Source organism: Callionymus lyra, chromosome 10, assembly GCF_982586985.1.
Source record: "Callionymus lyra chromosome 10, fCalLyr1.hap1.1, whole genome shotgun sequence".
In the NCBI taxonomy this organism is placed as follows: Eukaryota; Metazoa; Chordata; class Actinopteri; order Syngnathiformes; family Callionymidae; genus Callionymus; species Callionymus lyra.
In genome coordinates this window covers 14,803,073-14,820,973 of record NC_141827.1, presented here as the reverse complement: position 1 = coordinate 14,820,973, position 17,901 = coordinate 14,803,073, and the positions used below count along the sequence as shown (strand labels likewise).

The following is a 17,901-nucleotide window of genomic DNA, read 5'->3' as shown; positions in this document are numbered from 1 at the left end:
TAAGAGTAAGAGTTATTATTATCATTATTATTATTATCACTATTATTATTATTATTATTGTTATTATTATTATTGTTATTATTATTATTTGTATTATTATTATTATTGTTTTTGTTGTTGTTGTTGTTAATATAAGAATTATTATTGTTAATAGTAGTGGTAGAAGTAGTAGTAGTACTAGTAGTAGTCGTAGTAGTAGTAGTATGGTATTGTTAGGGGTTTTTGTGTTCCGATGAACCGACCCCTCCCCAGCCTCATACGTGGTGGTGGAATGAAGGACAGACACATGGATGAGTTTAAGAAAAATGCTCGTTTAGGGAATTATGCAAAAGTCAGAGACAAACTTACGTGAACACGGACGCTAGCAAGCAGAGAGATCTATCGCAGACGTCTTCGAATGCCAGAACGCAAAGATCAAACAAAATGGTGGATCTTTATAGTAGAATATTCAGGTTAACACCTCAATGTCAAATGTGAATGTAGGATTGGTCAGTAACTGTAAACACTTGATTCTAAGATGGCCGTCGCACGTGATCGTAGTGGAAACTTACTGAAGGTTGTTTTCTGGAGAGAGTTTATTCCCAGCAAATTGCTGGACTGTTGTGTCTTTCAGTGCGAGTTCTCAAACAGGTTCACACTGACTTCTTGGAATCTGGGATTGTTTAATCTTTCTGTGTGTGTGAGGGTTTGTGACCTCGGCCTTGTGTTGCAGTCAGTGAATGCAATGCAAGAATAGGATTATTTAATATGAATTAAATATGAAAGATTATCAGTTAATCAAGTGACTATTTGAAATGTGTGTTAAATCTAGATGATTGATTACAGTAAAGTTGTCATTTCCTTACAGTATTATATTTGTTATCATTATTAGTATAAGTAGTCATGGTAGCACAGAAGCACTATTAGAGTAGTAGAAATCTATCATTATTATTGAATATATTTAACAAATTTGGTTAAGAAAGAAGTCTTTTATGGTGGCCCTAATATGAGACAACAATCACAAAAATGTACAATAACAAAACTCTAGCATAGCTCCTGAACTAGACTGAAAGAATTTTCACCAAAGAAAAGCACAATCATAAAACCCAAATCAATATTAGAAAACAGGAACACATTAACTAAACTAATTTCTGTATCCCTGTCTAGAGCAAATCCTCTCTCTCTCGAGAACATTAGTGGCAAAATACTTTGTACACTGACTCAACTATGTTTATAACAAAACGCTTACTTGCCTCTTTTCGATGTTAAACCTATGCTTAGTTAAAAAGTAAGATTTGCATGGTGTTTTAAATACATTTTAAGGCACGAGGTGGTGGTCCACACTCTAACTAAGGGACTTCATGGCAAAGAAGAAGAGTTTGTGCTTTGGTTGATTTTGGCTTTGTGATTGTGATTCTGTTTTTGTTCTTGTGGATTTGATATGAATATGCTTTTAGTTAAGGTTGCACTTTAGTTTAGTCAGATCATAAATATTCATTTACACATTCATCTTGTAAAAGTTATCTGTAAATGATAATTGTATACGTTTTTTCTTGATTTGATAGTACATCCATTTGTGTGAGAATAACTTTTAGGAGACCAATGTTTAAGTTTAACTTTATAACAGAGGTTCGATACTCAGTCAAAGTGTATTAAAAGAAGCATTTAAAAAGAAGTCTGCAAGTGCTTTAGTTTGTCCTTTTATTTGTGTTTTATTTGTTTAAAAGAGTAGAGTCTGTAAGTGCTTTAATTTGTCCTTTTATTTGTGTGTTTTTTTGCTTAAAAGAGTAGAGTCTGCAAGTGATTTAGTTTGTCCTTTTATTTGTTTAAAAGAGTAGAGTCTGCAAGTGCTTTAGTTTGTCCTTTTTATTTGTTTAAAAGAGTAGAGTCGGCAAGTGCGTTCCTTTTATTTGTTTAAAAGAGTAGTTCCCTGACCGGGACTCGAACCCGGGTCGCTGCATTGAGAACGCCAGCCCCCATCTTTACGACCAGTGCTCCGCCCCTTGTAGCTCCAGGCGTTGCTTAGCGACGCTACACTCACGCTTCAGTTCGGCTTGATAACTTGGATAAATAAGTAGAAGTCAGCTTTTTGTAGCTTTTAAGTGTAAAAAATGGCGAGTGCGGTTCTTGAATGTGAATTTCTGTTCGGGTTGCGATCAGAAGTAACGAACAACCTGAGCTTCAGTGACGAGGAGAGCGTCATGTTCCCGTGTGGAAACAACCTGGTGATCTACAACACTTTGAGTAAAAGTCAGAAGCTCATACCAGGTATTCTTGAGAATCCGTCCTCGATCTTGTTTTTTTTTCATATAAAAAAGCTAAAAAGACTAGTACGAGTATTTAAGAAAAACATTTGAGACTTGCATATCCAGTGAAATATAGATGGATGGAAAATTTAAAAGAATATGGGACGTCTTACACTACTTTTATATTACTTTTGCATTACCATTAGAGGATGAGCAAGCTAAAGAAAAATACCCAATATGCCCTTTTTTTTTCTTCAGATAACTCCAAGCAACATGGAGGTTAGTGCTTCATCAAAAGTCAAATAAACTTCTTAAAGCACATAGCAAAGTTACTTCCTGGATCTATGTAGTTGGTCATCATTCAAAAAATGTCCTCGGACTTAATTGCAATTTGATCAAATCCATTAAATGGTTTACAAGCTATTCAGGAAGTTAACATTAGAGCTGCTTTTTTTCCTCCTGGTTAAATGATTCTAATGTAAGTAAGTAAGTAAGTAATTTTTATTTATATAGCGCTTTTCGAGACCAGGGTCACAAAGCGCTTAAACAATCGAAACAATATTCAATAAATTATATACTTTAAAGATCAAGATAAAACTGATGTAATGCACGTTTACTAATTTATTTCTATTTCACGTTTACATTTTTTTAATGCCTTACTTTACTTTAAGTCTCTTACTCAACACTAAGTATAATACTGCAATTGTTTCAATTATAATAAAGTCAAGCAGAAAATGAGAAAAGTTAAATGTCTTTTTTTTTTACCAATGTTTAAAGAAGAAATACCAGTCTTGTGTTTGCAATATGAAGTAGAACTCAAAGTGTTTTGCATACGTCTCACATGAACCTTTTTTGATGTTGTCCTTAGTTTCAGAGAAAAGCCAAGGCATGCGAACTCTGGCCATCAGCGCCGACAGGCATTACCTGGCAGTGTCTGAGTGCAAAGAAAAAGCTGTCGTCACCGTGTTTGATCTGCAGCAGCACAGGAAGAGGAAATCCCTGACTTCAGCTGACATAGGAAGAGGCCACTTCACAAGTTTAGCTTTCTCACCCGATTCCAAGTACCTGCTCGGCCAAAGTGGAGAACCGGAGGGCCTCCTGGTTCTTTGGCTTTGGGAAAAACAGAAAGTCCTGGTGACATTAAAGACCAGCAGCTCGAGTAACCCGGTTACCCAAGTGAGTTATATCATCTCAAAGTTCCGGGTTCTGACCTTCTCAAGTCCTGTTCTCTGTTCAGGTTAGTTTCAATCCTTACAACAACGCTCAGCTCTCTGTGAGTGGAAAAGGTGTGTTCAAACTATTCCGCTACACACACGGGGCCCTGAAACAGATCAACAACCCCAAAGTAGAAAACTTCAACTTCCTGAGTCACGCCTGGATCAACGAGGAGCGAGTCGTCGCCGGGACCGACTCAGGACGGCTGATGGTGTTCGACTGCGGAGAATCCCGGAGAGGAATCGGCACATCGGAGATTGCTGAGGATCAACGTGGCAGGTTATGAAGGAATTGAGTATCCCAGAATGCAAAGTGGTCATTGGCTGGCATGTTGGTAGTTAAAGTGAATAGATGCTAAAAGTGGGTGATGTGCAGGCAGACAAACAACTTCATCTGCAACTAGATACGTCTCTTAAGTTTCTTATAGAGAAATGAATGAGTTTAGAAAGCATAAGGATACATAGTGAAGTAAAGTAAAGGTTATTTGTAAAACGTCTTTCTAGACCAGGGTCATAAAGCGCTTTAACAATCAAAAACAATACACAGTTAAAATATATACTTCAGAAGATCAAGACAATATAAGACACACACAGGAGTCCCAGAAAATCAGGGAAAAGCCTGAAAAAATAAGAATGTCTTAAGATTTTTCTTGAAGGAGTCAGTAGATCATCAAACAGGAGAGGAAGCTTGTTCCAAAGCTTAGGAGCAACAGTCTGGAAGGAATTCTCTCCTCTGGTCCGGAACTGTGTTCAGGAACCATCAGTAGATTCTGATCCACAGACCTCAGAGCCCGAGCTGGGGTGTAAGGCTGGATCAGATCACTGATGTAAGGAGGAGTCTGACCATGAATAGATCTGAAAGTAAGAACCGGAATTTTAAAATGGATCCTGAAAGAAACTGGCAGCCAGTGAAGAGTTTTAAGTTAAGTTAAGTTTTAGTGTGTGTAGTAACATAACAAACACAGTAGTGGTTGTATCAGTAGGCTGGCAGGAAAGAGCCAGGTAGGTTTATATATAGGTCGTAGAAAGTCAAGAGGCTTGAGGGAAATTTGAGGGTAAGAAACGAATGTGAAAGTAGCATTGTGCATTTCTTTCACGCATTAATATTGTGTTGCAAATAACCCGATTTAACCTAATGTTTCATTTTTATTTCCTGCACAGACAAGAGGAGGGATTTGGAATCACAGCAATTATCCCCCTTTCCAGTGGTTTCGCATGTTCGCCAGCTCCAGGTCTTGTCTGCGTTTACAGAAAGACAGACAAGGATGAGTACCAGAAAGCTAAGGAGTTTTGGGTACAAAACAGATTTATTCAACACATGCTTAGAATTTTATCCTGAATGTGTGGATGTGTTTTTCCAACAGATCCCATCATTCAGAAAGACAGAGGTCACAGAGGAAGAGAGTCAGCGGGTGTCCTGCATTTGCACTAGTCCAGCAGAGAAAACACTGGCCGTCAGTACTGATCAGGGACAGCTTTACCAAGTCAGTTTATCATCTGTAACTGACAGTGAGGTATTGACATTAATGTTCATCCTTATTGTTCATAATATCTAATTAAAATGTTTGTGTTTTTTTTTAACTTAGCCATGACAATTAAGCCTCATTTTAATTTCGGGGTTCTGCATATATGATGGCTTATGACTGTATTTTGAGTATATATTTCTTTCCATTCCAGAGTAAACGGCTTTATTTTGAGCTGCTCTCCCAGCCATTCCACTCTAAAGGCATCACAGACCTATCCATCAGTATGTGGAAACCAATTGTGGCCACGAGCTCTCTTGACTGCACCATCTGCGTCTGGAACTATGAAACCAAGTAAAATAATCAGAATATTATTTTGACAGTTAACATTTTTTTCAATAGTGAGGTTTTATTCCTCAAATGTATCTAAATTTGCTTGAAAACGTTCATTTCTTTACTAATGTTTATAGTATAGTAAGAAGATGTGCCTCAAGTCACAATTTAATTTTGAATAGTTGCATTTTTTTAACACTATCCTTTTATTTTCAGCATATTAATAGTTTATGGTTATAAAATTGTTATAAACTGTAGCAAAAGTCTCTGACACAAACTATAATTTCTGTAAGTTTTTAAGGAATGATATGAAAAACATCTTCATTCCTGTTGGGTTATTATATAATATATTATATTAAAAATGGCACCTAAACCTTAACAACAAGGATGACGTTCTCTTAATTCTATTATGCACAGAAATATTTAGCTGGCTTTACTTATTACTTCATTAAAGTACAACATTTATTTCAGAAATCCCTTTTAAAACTACCATTTTAACGACATCTTGTTTCACATTCCCTCTGTCAGTAATCTTTCCAAAATGTTAATATCCTCTAATTACATGTTTTTGCCTCACTAGAGAGTTGAACTTGAGTAAGAAGTTCCAGGAGGAACCTCACAGCGTGGCGTTGCATCCCACCGGTATCTTCATCCTGGTGGGCTTCACTGACAAACTGCGCCTCATGGAAGTGCTCATGGATGACCTTAAGACCTTGAAAGAGTTTACAGTTCGAGGCAGTAAACAGGTTTGGTGCATTTTTCATCACAGCATGACATTTTGTATTTTAAAATAATACTATATTTAACCAACACATCCTCTCCATGCAGTGCGTCTTCAGCCATGGTGGTCACATGTTTTCAGCCATCAACGGCAACATCATTGAATTGTATTCCTTCACCACTTTTGAGAAACTTCTTAGCCTGAAAGGCCACAACAAAAGGGTGAACGATTTACTCATCCTGTGACGTTTATACTCCCGAAAAATACTAACTAAAGTGTCGTGAATGAACCAGGTGTGCGCCATAGCCTGGAGTCAGGATGACAGGCGACTGGTTTCGTGTGGAGCCGACGGTGCGGTGTACGAGTGGGATACTCACACGGGCAAGAGAGAGTCCGCATGTGTGCTCAAATCTTGCAGCTACACCGATGTCGCCTTTTCTTCCAGCTGTGAAACCATCCTGGCTGTTGGAACAGACCTCACCTTGAAGGAAATCCAAGCTTGTCAGGTTAGTATAACAAACTTTATAAAAAATAATTCTAAATTATTATATTGTATGAATGTGTTTCATCTTCTTATGTTATAAGCAGTATCCTTGTAAATATACATGTATTGTATGTATATATATTTTTGAAACAATTGTACTGATGTTTGTCCCATCCATTTTTGTTATGATAAGATAATGATTGAATTGTATGGCATTTAATTTGTTTGTAAGTAAGTAAGTAAGTAATTTTTATTTGTACAGCGCTTTTCCAGATCAGGGTCACAAAGCGCTTAAAAATCAACACAATATTCAATAAAGTATATACTTTAGAGGTCAAGATAAAACTGAGAACTCAACAGGAGTTCCAGAAAATCAAGGAAAAGCCTGAACAAATAAAAACGTCTTAAGATGTTTCTTGAAGGAGTCATTTGTATTTATATAGCGCTTTTCCAGACCAGGGTCTCGTCTTTATTATCTGATCCTTAAAAAAAAAAAAAAAGTACACTTTTAATGTATGTTTGATGTACGTATGACACACAATGGTAAATGGAATTCTTAGGATTTGGTCTGTAATTGTAACGATTCAGTTAGCAAAGGTGACCCAGAAGCGGAGGATAATAAGTTACCAGGCAGAGGTCCCACAAAAGACAGTTTAATAGTCACACAAAAACCTGAGCTGTCTCGCCTGCAGTTGATCCAGAACTCTGCAGCGAGAATTCTGACCCGCTCCAGTAGAAGAACTCACATTTCTCCGATCCTTAAAACTCTTCACTGGCTTCCAGTTTCTTTCAGGATCAATTTTAAAATTCCGGTTCTTACTTTCAGATCTATTCATGGTCAGACTCCTCCTTACATCAGTGATCTGATCCAGCCTTACACCCCAGCTCGGGCTCTGAGGTCTGTGGATCAGAATCCATGATGGTTCCTGAACACGGTTCAGGACCAGAGGAGAGAAATCCTTCCAGACTGTTGCTCCTAAGCTTTGGAACGATCTTCCTCTCCCTCTGTGTTTGATGATCTACTGACTCCTTCAAGAAACATCTTAAGAAGTTTTTATTTGTTCAGGCTTTTCCTTGATTTTCTGGAACTCCTGTTGTGTTATAAGTTTTTTCTTGATCTTTAAAGTATATACTTTATTGTATTATTGTGTTTGATTGTTTAAGTGCTTTGTGACCCTGGTTTGGAAAAGCGCTATACAAATAAAAATGACTTACTTACTTACTTACTTACAATCTAACACACAAAAACTTCCACAAGATGGCGCCCAAATCTCAGTCTTTAGGAGTCCACAGAAGTCTGAGAAAACCAAAGCAAGTGTGGCTGCAAGGCGTAAGATCCACTCCAAAAACACAAAAAGGCAAAAATTAAATCCAGAAATCACAAAAGGAACACAAAGCACTGACAGCAGATAGGAAGTAGGTTCAGACAAACTGAGAGGTTTACCGATGGTTCAGAGAAAACCTAGGAGTCGATGGACGTAGATCTGTCCGAGCTCCGCTCTCACTGACTGTCCAACGAAAACACAGGAAGCCCAGGAAAAGACTAGACAAAATAAAAGCCCCAGGAAAAGGGGAATGTGACAGTAATTCCCATATAATGAATCAAAATATTTACATTCCAGATCCTACGGGAGGTGCCTGCTGATGATGTGGCTCACACTGCTGTGGCCGTTTCTCACTCTGGCCGAGTAATCTTCACTGGAACCTCCACAGGAGCCATCAGGGCTATGAAATACCCTTTACCCACGCAAACAGACTGGACTGAGTATCAGACCCACTGTGCCCCGGTCACCAAGGTACGACCGCTGAGATAGAAAACATCTGCTGGTTTTCTTACCCTCTTTCTCGCTTCCTCAGATGAAGGTCACGGTTGATGGTCAGTACCTGCTGACCGTGTCGGAGGAGAACAGTCTGTCCATGTGGAGGATCATTGACGCAGAAGGACATAAACCCAGAAAGAGCATCAGCCAGACCATCCACTTCGATGAGGTCCTCGTCAACAAGTCGGATTTGCTAGCGGTGGGCGAACTAATTCAAACATGGACCAATAGATTAGGAGATAATAATAGATAATAGAAGTAATTTTGTTTCTCTTTAGAGCATTCAGGAGAAAGCATCTCTGGAGGAGATCCAGATGGAGAATGAATACCAGCTTCGTTTGAAGGACATACACCACAATGAGAAGATAAAGGGACTAACTGACATTTCTTCACAGCAGATTGAGGCTCTGCAAAAATCCCAGCAGGTAAAGGAAGTCACACATGTTGTTTTTTTTTTATTGAACGAGCTGTTACGAAATCATAGAATATGATGTCGGAGATGAAGAAGAAGGAAAGTGAACACGAGCAGAGATCTACGAAGGTAGCTGCTGAACACTCACTGGTACTGAAAGATCTCGGTAAGCGTTCTTATTTTTAACTTGTTTTCAACATGATTTTAAAACCGAGCCTCAATAACACTTCCACCCTTTCTCCTGTTCAACCTTTAATTAATGACACAGAGATATCGTACAGTGAGAAGCTGATTGTTGAGCAGGAAAAATACCAAGAACTCCAGAGCAAATACGAAAAGATGCAGGAAGTCTTTGAGAGGAAACTACAATCAGCAGCAATAGAGAAAGAAGAGGCCCTGGAGGAGGTCAAACAGGCTTGTGAAGCACAGTTGATGGAGAAAAAACTATTGTTGGATCAGGTCTGTGCACACGCTTATGCAAATTAAAGTACTGGTTTAACCATCATTTGGCTTTGTGCAGCTGCAGGAGGATGCAGAGCACAGAAGTCGCGAATTTAAAGAACACATTAAACAAGTGGAGGAGGATGAAACCAGGATGGTGCATGAAATCCAAACTACATATGACAGGAAACTCCAGAAAGAGAAAGAGACCAACAAGAACCTGACGGGGGAAGCGTGTATAGTGACACAGAAGGTGAGTCCATGTGTATATATATATTATTTTGTGTCATAACACTGACATATTGCTATGAACACAGGTTCACCACTTACAAAGAGAAATCCAAGATAAGTGCACGGAAATCTCCCAACTAAAGCAGGAGCAACAGAAGCTTCAGGTTTTGATCCGCAACCTGGACAGTGACATCATCAGCCTAAAGAGAAAGATATCAGAATATGAGAAGACCAAACCTGACCAGGTGACGAATATATAGATAGATATATAAACAATTACGTAACACTTTCATCCACCTTGCAGGAACGTGTGATCTCCGAACTAAAGAAGAAGAATCAGCAGCTGGAGAAAATTAGGTATCATCTTGACTCCCAATTGAATGAGATGAAGAAACAGGCAAAACCTCAACAGGAGATTATGAGAGAAAAGGAAAGAACAGAGAAGGTATAAAAATGTCTGTCTTCAAAAATAATCTGCATGTAAATTCTAATCCGATAAATACGTACGCCTCTTTGTTTGTTTCATACATTTCCGCGGAAAGTGGTTTCAGTTAATGTGGGGTGACTACATTCATCACGATGTTAGTGTGGACCAACAAAAAGATTTGTCTTAAATTATGTAAAAACTGTTTTCTCCGAATAAAATCCAGACATATTCATCAAATATTATAATGAAGCATATAAACTTATAATGAAGCACCAGAAAATTACTTTATGGTAATATTTAATAGCAATACTCTGCAGTCCATCATAGCTTTATTGTTTTGTCTAAACTTTATACGGTCTCTGGGTCAGAGTGACCCGTTGGTTGAATTCGTTCACCTTGACCCAGAAGCAATTCAAGACGTACCACAAACACGTTTGTTTTCAGACCTTCGGGTCACCGTGACCCTAATACAACACAAGGGTTAAATCTATCCACTCTGGGATAGAACACGCTATGTGGACAGAAAGCCTGACCTTTACACAAGAACTTTGTTCCATTGTTAAACATATTTTTCCTCAGTAATGTTTAAATGATTATTTATCATTATTATTGCTGCCAGTGTTATCTTGTCACAACAAACATGTAGATGCTGGGGTGAATGATGTTGTTTGGTCTGAAGGTCAGTTTGTTTATGTTGCAGCTTGAAGAAGAACTGATGCAGATGAACAAGAGCAACACTCAGTTGAAACACAGTGTGTCGGAGCTCAAGCTGAAGCTCAGAACTAAAGAGCAAGAGATGGACAAAGAGAAACTAAAGGTTGGTCCACTGCAATCGCCATTAAAGTTCACCATTAAACTTCAAACTTACATGTTTGAATGTCAAAGACAGCAATATGAATAGTGTAGTCATTCTTCAAAATTACTTTTTAAATGTTTATCTGCAGAGAAAATATTGTGCTTATTTTCCCCTAAAAGATAACCATGTTATACTGTATTCAATGTTCATTACATAAGTGGAATATATTTAGTTTTATGTTCTAGTTCGGTTGTTTTTTTCCTCCAAAATATTGGCATTATTGACATTAAGCACTCAGATGATCTTATTAGTAATTTTTTGTTTTAGTTTACAGTGATATTTCTATGATTTTTAATATAATCATCAATTTATTGTCTGAGGTAACTGCTATCACTCACTCATCCAGAACAATCAAAATAAAAATGTATTGTTTGTCAGCAGCCACAACAGATGAGGGGTTCTTCAGTAGCTTCAGTTGCTCACAGATACTAATAAAAGAGGCAGTTCCGGTCCATTCTCAACGCAACAGTCCATTTAAATCATTTACAATCAATATTGTGAAAGAATACATTACCCTATTTCATCCACAGCTGTCATTACGTCAAAGTAATTATTTTTGAGAAGCATCGGCTGATATTGGGTAAAATATTCAAATATAAATATTGTGAATAATTGTGATGTATTGTATCATGAAACACTGAGTTAGGTAACTATCTATTTGAATTACAACAACATAAAAACATCCATAACCCTCTCCCATTGTGAACATAGTTTCAGAGTTTAATAAATACCCTGCAGGATTTTTGACATTTCCATCAGATTTTTAGCTGATATTAAAACTGCTTCTTTGTGTTCAGCTCAAAGAGTTACTGATACATTTACAACGACTGAAGTCGGACCTCTATAACTGCGGCAGCTTCATCCAGGAGCCCAAGAAACTCAAAGAGACGTTCAAGCACATCCTGGCGGAGTATGTGCAGGAACAGGAGGAGCAGGTATTCTTGCATGAAGTATCCTGTTTGTTGTCGTGGACTGGTTGACGAAGGGTTGGATTTGTGTCGTTCAAGATGAAGAGCAGCGAGCTGAGTGAGCTTCAGAGTGCATTCTGTCGTCAGAGTGAACATCTGGAGAGGACCGTGGCGGCTCTTCAGTCGAGGCTGGCAAAGGCCGAGGAGGAGCACGAGAAGAAGCAGGTCAAACTCATGAAGGTAAACGACAAGATGAAAATAGCATCGCTACATTCCATAATTATTGAAAATAAATGCAACAAATAAAATTGTGACTTTGCAGGAGATTTCCATCCTGGTCTCACAGATCAATGAACTTCGTGTTGAAAAGAGGCCAAACAAGTGATGCTACTTCGAAAGGAAATATCAACAACTTCACTTAGAAGAAATGTTTTATCTTTGAGTATCTTTGATGTAGTTCCACCATATTTGATCTTATATCTCTCTATATCTCCCTTTCAATGTTTTCCTTCTTCTATTAGCTTCAAGAAAACAACTGTATAGATGAGTACGGCCTATTTCTGGATGTTTTGTGACAAATCAAACTTTTTGACAGTAAAATAATTATAATAAATCAAATTTAAGGTTCGTGCGTTTATTGTAAATATGGTTTTAGAATAACGTTTTCCTGCGATGCCAAAAGCTACCACTAGATAGAGATGTGGTCTTGACGACAGTTTTTTTCTTTAAAGTGGGAGGCAACGAATTAACTGGAGCCAGAAATGTATCCATTTCATTAAGTATTAAAAATATTTAATATGAGAAAATGCGCTTTGATGTCACTAAATATCTCCATAACGCCCGCCGATTAAATTATTAATTTCCGTCATTTTCAGTCCTCATCTTATACCCTAAAAACGATTTTTCAACTATTTGAAATAACTAAAACTATTTTGAATGTCAGTTGGTCACATTCGATTAAATAGATGAAAATTTTAAAAATTGGAATATATGTTAAAACCTGCATAAAAAACATGAATGTTGTCATAGATTAAGTTTAAATGTAAAGAACGCAACAATCGACAAATAACGGTAACTTAAAAAAAATTTAAAAAAAACGTTTACAACTGCAAATATGTTATTTTGTCTTTCAGCTTGAAATATTAGAAAATAGTTTCAGGAAGAAAAAAACGAAATTAATTATTTTCATGTTATTTATTTATAAAATGTTTGTGTTAATACCATAACAGCAAGTTAGTTTGAATAATTTCCTTTTTTCAAATACATCTTTACACTTAATTTAATTTTCACTAATAATAGTTATAATACAAACACGTCTCATAATCGTCTTACAATATTAGAACTTTCTTACCACCTTTTCCCCCAATAATAATTAACAATCAAATATGTGCGTTTTTGTTTTATTTTTATCAAACAATTTGTTTTCGTATATTATTTAATGTTATACATTAATATAAATAAACGAATTAAACGTCAGTCTAGGTTCACGTAAGATGACTTCTTATTTGTCAGATACATTTTTCCCCCCGTGCAGAAAATAAACATAATACTCTTTATATGCACAAGAAAATGAGATTTACTTATTGTTTCTTGTCCATATTTGAGCATATACCCCTCACAGATAAATACATTATATAAACGGAATATATTCCTAATTTACGGTTTATAAATGATATTCACACACTCTTTTAAACACTCTAAACAGTTTCTTCCCAAAAATTCAATGTAAAACAATATTTAAACTTAAATATCTATATCAAGAGTAAATATTATTATATTTACATTTAGAACTTTTTAATAGTAGTACGTTTTTAATAATTAAAGAGGTCAGACATGTAAATCAAACGCATCTTTATTTGGTCAAACAACTCCAACAGTTATTCTGCTTTAAATAGATTTATAAATAGAGTTTAAAAAAAAAAAGAAGGTTAAAATGCTTCACCTGCAGAGTTTATTTCCCCTCGCGTTCGTCCCTCCAGATCACAGAGAGCAGGTTGTTTTTGCTGTGACGGGTCCAGGTCCTGGAAGGAGGAGGTGGGGCTCTGACGAGTCTCTTAAAACCCCCCAAAAAAAGATTCTCCTATGACTTGACATAGTGACGCGTTCGGCGAGGACACAGAGCTGCGACCCTGCACGTGGATTCACAACCTTCAACCCACTTTAAGGACATTTTTTTTTTCCTTTCTTATTTATTTTGTTCATCAACACAAGCTGAAGAAGTGGACTTCACTCTCACCCTTCGGGTAAACTGGTCCAGCTCGGAGCAGGATCATGGCCGCGCCTCGGTCCCACTAAACCTAAAAGTCTAGATGTTCTCGGACATGATGCAGCATCATCTGGACATGGGGGCGCATTACTATCCGCCAGAGGTTCACCCCGACCACAGAACACATCGGTACCGGAGTTTTATGATCGAGGAGATTCTGACGGATCACCCGGAGCACAAAGTCTCGACGCCGGGCGGAGACCTTCTTAAGTTCGGGGTCCACGCGCTGCTCTCCGCCTCTCGGCCCTTCCACAACCAGCTGAGTGAGTCAGAACCGAACTTTTGTTTGGATATAATCCGTTAAGTTGGACATTTTTATCACCGAGAAAACACCAAATACGTAAATTAAAATAGTACCAATGTGCATTCAATTAAAAACACTCTAATAATAATTATATAGTTAATAATTTGTATAGTTAAATCAGAATATGTCTGGGTAAATACAAATAAAAAGGTGATTAAAATAAGTAAAAACCACTTGAATGGAAATTAGATTCGGTCATTACAAAAAATTCAATGTTTCGTATTGCCGTTTTTATTCCATATCTATAAAACGTGGCAAATATAGAAACTTCTTAATCATTTTAAAGTTACTGGATGACAAAAGAGTCTAATTTAATTCTTCTTTTTTTTTTTAATTACAGTTGTTTTTACAAGTTTCAGATTCACCGCAACCACGTGTAATTCAGATTTAAAAAGAAAGTTTAAAGCAAAAAAAAGATCGCAACGTAAATTATTAAAGCGTTTACTGTCTTTTATCGATCAAATATTTCCCAGAACTAATAAAAAAATATCAGCAAAACAAATACAGAGAATGGCGGCATCATTTATAAAAAACATAATATAAAAATATAAAAAAAACATTTATAATTTATAACATATATAATTTGAAATAAAAAATATTTCCCAGAACTAATAAAATATAAAAAACAAATACAGGCAACGATTTAAGCCTATTTCAAAAACACTGAATATTCAAAAAAAGAAGAACGTAAGACATATTAGATGATATGAACCCCTCAATGAAATATAAATAAAGGGTTATAATATAACGCATATATAGGCGACTTGCATTGTTTGATTTATAGAAATAATAAAAATAGACATTTTGGAAACTGGGTTCAAAATATTATCAGAGAAAATATATTACTTTATATATTTATAAAACAATAGTCTAGTAAAACAAACTAAACGGATCTTGTTATTTTTAAAGAGAAATAGCCCTTAAAACAGTAGAACCTTTAATGTGTTTGAGATATAATTTCAGCATTTACTTACATTTCAGACACGATTTAAAACTCATTTAGTTGATCATTATTGTTGTGCTTTCAGTGTTAAAAGCGGACCAGACGAGCCTCCTCAAGTTCCCCATGTCCCCGCTCTCGCTGGGCTCCCCGCTCCTCTCCGGGGCTGCGAGCCTGCAGGCCGGCGCCGCGACGCACCACCTGCCGCTGGACCTGCACCTCCGCGGGAAGCTGGAGCACGAAGCCGGAGGAAAGAGCAAGAAAGGCCGCAGAAGCCGAACCGTGTTCACGGAGCTGCAGCTCATGGGCCTGGAGAAGCGGTTCGAGAAGCAAAAGTATCTGTCCACGCCAGACAGGTACATCTTTCATTGGGATCTTTAGTCAATGAAGTACAAATTCCTTGTAATGTTGTCAAAATTATACTTATATTCCACTATTATCTGACATAAATACTGACATCGTCATCATGTTTACAGGCGCTTTGTCCGCTGTTATTCATGATTTAAATTGAGAGAAATAAAAAAGCATCAGTACATTTGTAAGTAAGTAGGTAATTTTTATTTGTATAGCGCTTTTCCAGACCAGGGTCACAAAGCGCTTAAACAATCAAAACAATATTCAATAAAGTATAAACTTTAAAGATCAAGATAAAACTGATAACACAACAGGAGTTCCAGAAAATCAAGGAAAAGCCTGAACAAATAAAAACGTCTTAAGATGTTTCTTGAAGGAGTCAGTAGATCCATCAAGCATTTGTGAACTATTCTTAAACTTTTGTGTTTTATTTTCAGTGTTTTATTTAAATATTTTACCTTTTTTTATATTCATTGTGTGCACTAGTTATTTGGTTATCTGCCAGGTTTATTGAAAACAAATAATCATTCATGTATTGCTTTTCAATGCACTATTTAATTCGTATTTTGTAACTATACTGTACTACATAATGATACAATGCTATTCCTGATGAACTGTTATTGTGTCGTTCTTTGTAAAGTTAATTTAATGTACAAGTTTGAAGCCAATAATTTCCAACAATGGTCATAAAATAACAAATCAATGTGAATTTTTTGTTTTGTTTTATGGCAGCACTTTACCTCGAAATAACGGATACAGAAGAAAATGAAAAAATATAGTAGAGATTTTTCTTATAAAACTTATAAGACGCAGTTTTGTTGGTCAGTTAAAGCTGAACTCCTCACATGCAAATCAAGGCTGAATATGTTAGATTGTCTTTCCTGATTAAAAATTGAAAAATTCTTCTTTTATTAGGGCAATTTAAAACGTTTAAACTTATTTCCTTTTTTTGTTGTTTTACATCACAGAATAGATCTAGCCGAGTCACTGGGTCTGAGTCAACTTCAAGTGAAAACCTGGTACCAGAACAGAAGGATGAAGTGGAAGAAAATTGTAAGTCCCTCCAGAAAAAAACCTTTATTCACATCTATTTAATACTTTAATAGATGAGATGATTATGTTTAAAAACAGATCTGTGTGACGATAGTTAAATGTTATAGACAAAAACATGAATGGGAAATTGGCTGTACATTTAGTTATTTGATAAATAACTAAATGTGTTTTTTATTGATTGAATCAAGATCTTATTTCCCCACTGAATATTTATGAAGAAATTTTAATTTACGATCTGACAATTTAATGGGATCTCTGTCTCATTATTTAAGTTGAATTCAATGTATGAAAAAAAACAAAAGATATCATAGTCGATGAAAGAAAATATATAGAGGGATTTTTTTTAATGTGATTTCCTCCTGAATCATTTACAGTCAACATTGCCCAACAGTTTTAACAGACGTTCGTTTTCCTCGTCGGCAGGTACTGCAGGGAGGAGGCCTGGAGTCACCCACCAAACCCAAAGGACGCCCCAAAAAGAACTCCATACCCAGCAGCGATCAGCTCTCCGAGCAAGAGCGATCCACTGCGTCTGCTGACCAACAGTCCGAAGCCTCCAGCTCACATTCGGAAAACACGCAAGAGGACTGAACCCTACAGATGTCACAGGACTAAACAGGATTTTGGGAATTGCCTCATGGGGTCTGTGGTTAAATTCCAGGGCCTAGAAGCAGAAGGCCTTGTGCTGCTTGTGAGTACAGTGAGATGAACTTACAGTTGAGGAGGAACTCACACGTGGCAGTAGGTTGACCCTTTATATTTGAAAAAAAAAGCTGTTTATTATTGTGTATCTGTGTTAATTATTAAATGTATTTTTGACTTATTTCTCTCTCTGGACATCATTGATGACCTGTTAGAAGCAGCTCCTGTCGTAAGGTATTTTGGAAAGAACTGAATTCTAAATGAACTGAATTGCTTCAGATAGATCTCACCTTTATTTCATCTAAATTAAATACTGTACACAATAAACCTTGTCCTACATTTATAGCTTAATATGATGCAAAAACATCTTCAAATAATATTTCAATTGGTCTCAATGCAATACAAAAAATACATTTTAAGTAAAAAACAAAAGTTGTAGAATGAGCTGATTCTTATTTCAGAATCTGCAAAAAAAAACAAATTCTATATTCATGTAAATGAACATTTGTAAGACTCGTTTTTTATCTTCAAATTATAAGTTATGAGTTAGTTACATTTAAAAATTAAAACTTGAAATGTTTTGTAAGGGTTATTAAAGGTCATCAAGTCTCATTCAATAACATAGGTTTACTGTTCCTTTAGCTGATGGTTTATAAGCTCCTAAAATAATGATATCATTAGTTCTCACAGGTTCTTAAATGTTTCACGTTTCACCTTGTACATGAATTTGACTTCTCGAGTGAGATCTTTTCTCTTCCCTCTGTCTAGCTGGACTTAAATTAAAAGCATTGCAGCTCATTCATCAGG

At 36.5% G+C, this 17,901-nt stretch overlaps 2 protein-coding genes across 2 annotated transcripts; both read left to right on the top strand.

Moving 5' to 3' along the window:
- The first annotated feature begins 2,090 nt into the window (after positions 1-2,090).
- Positions 2,091-12,178, top strand: cfap57 (cilia and flagella associated protein 57). Its single transcript, XM_087800612.1, has 21 exons — positions 2,091-2,247; positions 3,094-3,401; positions 3,463-3,719; positions 4,601-4,733; positions 4,804-4,953; positions 5,117-5,256; positions 5,816-5,981; positions 6,064-6,177; positions 6,250-6,462; positions 8,063-8,236; positions 8,298-8,459; positions 8,539-8,685; positions 8,745-8,838; positions 8,941-9,131; positions 9,193-9,366; positions 9,431-9,589; positions 9,649-9,789; positions 10,472-10,588; positions 11,425-11,562; positions 11,635-11,775; positions 11,858-12,178. Exons 1-21 carry the CDS (start codon positions 2,091-2,093, stop codon positions 11,918-11,920), a joined length of 3,339 nt encoding a protein of 1,112 aa, XP_087656738.1. The 3' UTR covers positions 11,921-12,178.
- Positions 12,179-13,558: 1,380 nt separating this feature from the next.
- Positions 13,559-17,275, top strand: barx1 (BARX homeobox 1). The gene is made up of 4 exons (XM_087800613.1): positions 13,559-14,064; positions 15,134-15,401; positions 16,368-16,452; positions 16,876-17,275. Exons 1-4 carry the CDS (start codon positions 13,845-13,847, stop codon positions 17,041-17,043), a joined length of 741 nt encoding a protein of 246 aa, XP_087656739.1. The 5' UTR covers positions 13,559-13,844; the 3' UTR covers positions 17,044-17,275.
- The last annotated feature ends 626 nt before the right edge of the window (positions 17,276-17,901 follow it).